General features: G+C 47.9%; 1 protein-coding gene across 1 annotated transcript; it reads left to right on the top strand.

Annotated features, from left to right (window-relative positions):
• The first annotated feature begins 1,694 nt into the window (after positions 1-1,694).
• Positions 1,695-5,479, top strand: LOC122549971 (frizzled-1-like). The gene is made up of 2 exons (XM_043690283.1): positions 1,695-3,632; positions 3,708-5,479. The coding sequence occupies exon 2, from the start codon at positions 3,762-3,764 to the stop codon at positions 5,460-5,462; it is 1,701 nt and encodes a 566-aa protein (XP_043546218.1). The 5' UTR covers positions 1,695-3,632; positions 3,708-3,761; the 3' UTR covers positions 5,463-5,479.
• The last annotated feature ends 378 nt before the right edge of the window (positions 5,480-5,857 follow it).

The following is a 5,857-nucleotide window of genomic DNA, read 5'->3' as shown; positions in this document are numbered from 1 at the left end:
GACCTGCATTTTGTAACACATTAAATTTTAATCCAAGTTATTTGTTCAAGGGATTTTGATGTTTATCATCCATCCCTGATGACATTTGGAAAATCATAAATTAAGTCAAGCACAGTCAGCATAACTGTGAAAGGGAAGTTGTGGCTGATTAATTTTTAAAACTATTTTGAGGAACTCTTAACCAGAGTGCATAGAGGCAAACCAGTTGATGTGTGGTATTTGAGAAGGTATTTGACAAGGAACCTCACAGAAGATTCAGTCTAAGATAATCACTGTTGGTGTTTCAGGTAGTATACTGACATCAATCACCATTTCCCTAATGGGCAAGAAACAGCAAATCTCTCAGCCCCCTTCTGCCCTCAACTCCCCTTCCCCCAACACATTCCTGCTCCTGTTCCTCATGTTGCCTGACCTGCTGTGCTTTTCTAGCGCCACACTTATCGACTCTGATCTCCAGCATCTGTGGTCCTCATTTTCTCGTAGTTTAAATCCTCCCAAGTTAATGACTGGGAGTGAGGATGCTGATGTACTGTAATCAAATTTGCAAATGAAACCAAAATAGGTGGAAAGGCACAATATAAAAAGGATCCAAATAGATAGATATTGTGGACAAAAAGTTAGCAAATAGAGCATAACATGGGAAAATGAGGTTGTTCATTTTGGGAGGAAGAACAAAGGAACTGTATTAGTTCAAGAGAAAATCTGCAAAACATGGGGACTTGAGGTGCTCTTAAGTGCAAAACGTAAAGCTAATAATACAAGTGCAAATCACCAAGGCTAATGGAACGTTGGCCCTTATTTTAGGGAGGGTTGGAGTAAGAAAGTAGGGAAGCCTTACTGCAATTGTACAAGGTGCTGGTGAGAGCACATCTGGAGTACAGTGAGCAGTTTTGGTCCCCCTATTTAAGGAAGGTTTCAATTCATTGGAGGCAGTATAGAACAGATTCACTTGGATGATTCCCTGTATGGAGGGACAGTATAATAAGCAAAAGCTAAACAGTTTGGGTAACATTGGAATTTAGAAGAATGAGAGGTGATCTTATTGAAACTTAGGATTCTTAAGGGCTTGACAGGCTAAATGCTGACAGAATGTTTCCCCTTCCTGGGAAAGTCTAGGACCAGAGGGCATAAACTGGTAGCCCTGTATTCTGAGATTAAGAGGAATTTCTTCTGAGAGCTGAGTATCTCTGGAACTCCTTGCCCCAGGGTGAGTCTTTGTGCATATTTAAGACCAAATAGATGAATTGTTGGTCAATATGGGAAAAAAAAATCAAATGTTATAAGGAAAACACAGGAAAGTGGACATGAGGAATCTCCGATCACCTACAATCCTGTGGAATGGCACAGCAGGATCCAGGGGCCTGCTGTTTTTATTTCTTATGCTCTAACATTATAATTGTTTTATGCTGAAGTGATAATTGTTCAATCTTATAATGATTGCCTTTAATGAATTATTAATTTGTCATAATTCAGAACTTGCTTTCATGATTTTTCAACAATCCAATAATCTAAGGTAGGGTTTAACACCTAATCTGGAAAATAGCATCTGCTCCTTTCAATGGACAAAAGAAAATCTCAAAACCTTCTTTCGACCAGCAGGAGTATTATTCCTGGTACCCTAATCAAAAATCGTCAATTGCTATCTGCGAAAGGTTACTATCACTTTGCCTGCACAATAGCCACTACTGTTCAGAAGCAATAGGAAATATCCAGCGGTTGTGAAACACTATTTCGCCATTGCCTCCTTTACAATGAGAGGCGACTATAGTTAAGTACTAATAATGGATGTGTTAATTGCCAGCGCTCAATGTGGTTAAGTTCCACTGTGACTTTAACTGATCAAATTATTTACAACGATCACCGCAAGATTGTATTTTCTGACGTCGGCACCGTGGCGTCCATGTCTCATCAAAAGGTTCACTTGTTAAACACGAGTTGACAACAAGTTAAAAAAAACTGCGGATGCTGGAGAGCTGAAACACAAACACAAATTGCTGGAGAAACTCAGCAGGCCTGTCAGTATCAATGAGAAGTAATCGTTTCGAGACGGTGACTCTTCATAGTTGATGACCGACCCAGCCATTATACATTGCGTTACTACCTTATTTCGATAGTACCATAATCACGGTGAATGAAACAGGCTGCCGAAACATTTGCAATTAAAATCGTTGAAGATGTTGACAAGTGAGATTTAACATGAGGCAAATAGGAATGTACGCAATTGTCAAGATTTGGAGGAGCCGGTGTTGGACTCGGGTGGGCAAAGTTTAAAAAAAAATCACAACACCGTGTTGCGACTTGCATTTTAAAAAAAAAAATCCGTTTAGAGCAATCTAATGGCATTATTTTCTCTTCTATTGCATTATCTCAGACGAAACAATAACGAGTATTAAACAGTTATGGTTTATAATCTTCACATGCCGTCTTGCTTATAAGTACTGTCGGTGTAGTTTCCAATTTCACACAGAATTTAAAGTTTGTTATTTCACACAGTGACTTACTTCAATATCCACATTAAAACAACAAAACTTGCCGTGCCTTACTAGTTTCATAAACAAAAAGACTGCAAGATCACTCGGTTCAGTCATAGGTGCAGCCATAGTGCTAGAGTCACTTAAACTACTACGTGAATATTTAAAACCCGAACTTTCAGAAGTGTCCGAATGCTCTCGTTTACTGCCTTTGGATAGATGAAGCTTCCAAGACAATGAAATTTCGGTCTTGCACTCTGCTTCCCCAGTTCCGTACTCTCCTGAAAGTTCCCACCCAGCTCTTCCTTCCCAAAGTTTCAAAATGCCATCCATTGTTGCAGCGCCGAAAATTTCAATCTCTAGCTCCGAACACTTCCAGTTCCCGAGCCATGCCCTCACTACACCTCTCAAACTTTACGCGTTCCACTCCCGAAGACCGCCCACTTGAAGTTCGGTGCCTCATCTCCCTTTCTTGAGCCCTATTTCCCTGAAGTTGCAGCTTCCTGACTCTCACCTTCCCAGTAAAACTCCAAAGCTCAGCTCCCTCTAGGCTTTGATACTTAAAGACATGGCTCATTCACATTCCCTTCTACAACTCCCGGCTCTTCAATCTGTTGACTGTGACTGTAGTCAGTGCCTTCCTGATCCGTTCCCCTTCCCTCCCCAAGCATCCAGCACCTTGCCCGAAACCTCTGAGCTCCCTGGGGTGAAGAAAACAGCGGCCTGACCAATAAAACCCGGAATGCCGCCGTCTCACTCGCTAAACAGGACAGAACCTCCCCTGGGAGCCGCTGTGCACATTCTCCTCACTCCTACCCCTCCCGCCCCCAAAGGCTGCCAATTATTCAAATTACCCCACAGACACCAGCCAATCATCACCCTCTCTATCACAAGGGCTGGGCTAGAATCGGATCATGATTGGTTCGGATCATGATTGGTTCGGATTTGTAGATCGCAGGGTCCCGAGCCGGTTTCAAGGCGCCTCTTGCCGTGATTGCGCAGAACCAGGCGGCTGGGGGCTCCTAGAAACAGGCGGCAGGGAGCTGATGGAGTGACACAAATGGACAGTGGAGTCGGCGCTGGGTTGCTGCTCGGCTCGGGGCTGTTTTTATTTTGGCATCCGAATCGTTTCCAGTGTAAAATCACATCCTCCCCCCAAACGTAAGTGCTCAACATTGTTTTTCTTTTTTTAAAACAAGGACAACAAACAAAACTTCTGTGTATTTCATGCCGTAGGATCATTTCCTGCCTCGAAGTAGTTTGAAGAGAGGGAAAGAGCGAGGGAAAAGTATGGCTGTGAGTAATTGTTTCCATCTGGATCCGTGCAAACTTGCGAGCGCTCGGTGGCTGTTTGTGCTTCATCTGTTCCTCCTTGGACCAGGACCTGTGCGGCCACAGGGACAGTACAATAGCGAGAGGGGCATCTCCATCCCGGACCATGGCTTTTGCCAGCCCATCTCGATCCCCCTGTGCACCGACATCGCCTACAACCAGACCATCATGCCGAACCTGTTGGGGCACACGAATCAGGAAGACGCGGGCCTGGAGGTGCACCAATTTTACCCGCTGGTGAAAGTGCAGTGCTCGCCCGAGCTGAAGTTTTTCCTGTGCTCCATGTACGCGCCGGTGTGCACGGTGCTGGAGCAGGCGATCCCCCCGTGCCGGTCGCTGTGTGAGCGGGCCAGGCAGGGCTGCGAGGCGCTCATGAACAAATTCGGCTTCCAGTGGCCCGAGAGCCTGCGCTGCGAGAACTTCCCCGTGCACGGATCTATCGACTTGTGCGTGGGGCAGAACAACACCGAGCGGGGCAGCCCGACCCTGGACCCCACCGAGTCGCTACCGAACGCCGGCACCATCTACCCCCGGGGCTACCCGGGCCGGCAGCAGTTCGTCTGCCCGCGGGTGCTCAAAGTGCCCAGCTACCTGAACTACCACTTCCTGGGCGAGAAGGATTGCGGGGCGCCGTGCGAGCCGTCCCGCACCAACGGCCTGATGTACTTCAGCGAGGAGGAGCTGAAGTTCTCGCGGATCTGGATCGGGATCTGGTCGGTGCTGTGCTGCGCCTCCACCCTGTTCACGGTGCTCACCTACCTGGTGGACATGCAGCGGTTCAGCTACCCGGAGCGGCCCATCATCTTCCTGTCGGGCTGCTACACCATGGTGGCGATCGCGTACATCGCGGGCTTCCTGCTGGAGGAGAGGGTGGTCTGCAACGACCGGTTCGCCGAGGACGGCTACAGGACGGTGGCGCAGGGCACCAAGAAGGAAGGCTGCACCATCCTCTTCATGATGCTCTACTTCTTCAGCATGGCCAGCTCGATCTGGTGGGTGATCCTGTCGCTCACCTGGTTCCTGGCGGCGGGAATGAAGTGGGGCCATGAGGCGATCGAGGCCAACTCGCAGTACTTCCACTTGGCGGCCTGGGCGGTGCCGGCCATCAAGACCATCACCATCCTGGCGGTGGGCCAGGTGGACGGCGACGTGCTCAGCGGGGTCTGCTTCGTGGGCCTCAACAACGTGGACGCGCTGCGCGGCTTCGTGCTGGCGCCGCTGTTCGTCTACCTGTTCATCGGCACCTCCTTCCTGCTGGCCGGCTTCGTGTCTCTGTTCCGCATCCGCACCATCATGAAGCACGACGGCACCAAGACCGAGAAGCTGGAGAAGCTGATGGTGCGCATCGGCATCTTCAGCGTGCTCTACACCGTGCCCGCCACCATCGTCATCGCCTGCTACTTCTACGAGCAGGCTTTCCGCCAGCAGTGGGAGAAGAGTTGGGTCAACCAAGCCTGCAAAAGTTACGCCATCCCGTGCCCCCACAACGAGCAGCCCCACATGAGGCCGGACTTCACCGTCTACATGATCAAATACCTCATGACACTTATCGTGGGCATCACCTCAGGCTTTTGGATCTGGTCTGGCAAGACTTTGCACTCGTGGCGCAAGTTCTACACTAGACTCACAAACAGTAAGCACGGCGAGACGACAGTGTGAAAGCAAAATGACATTTTTATTGCAGAAGAAAACAAAACATTCCTCCCTCCAAGACGGTGGGAGATTATATACACACACACAAAGTCCTGACTTTTGAGATGTGACCGACTCTTTCAAGTACTGTACGTTGTAAATAGCATCTGTAAGATTTTTTTTGTAATTATATATTTGTATTTAAAATATCACCTCCAGAGGTGTATCTTGTTTCCTCAATGTGTGGAGGATTTTTTAAAAATTCTTGATTCGAAGGGGGGAGGGGAGGAGGCACTGGTTGTTTCAGTGCTCGGAAACCAAGGATTGTCGTAACTCAACTTGTAGTCGAAAGTCGAGACGGAACTGCAAATGAGTCAGACTCGCAAGTTAATCCTGGTGCCTGCCAACTCGCATGTCTGAAT

This window comes from Chiloscyllium plagiosum, chromosome 5, assembly GCF_004010195.1.
Source record: "Chiloscyllium plagiosum isolate BGI_BamShark_2017 chromosome 5, ASM401019v2, whole genome shotgun sequence".
NCBI lineage: Eukaryota > Metazoa > Chordata > Chondrichthyes > Orectolobiformes > Hemiscylliidae > Chiloscyllium > Chiloscyllium plagiosum.
This window is presented reverse-complemented; position numbering and strand designations above follow the sequence as displayed.

Coding starts and splice junctions, on each gene's coding strand:
- LOC122549971 (XM_043690283.1), top strand. CDS start 3,762: ATGGCTGTGAGTAATTGTTTCCATCTGGATCCGTGCAAACTTGCGAGC.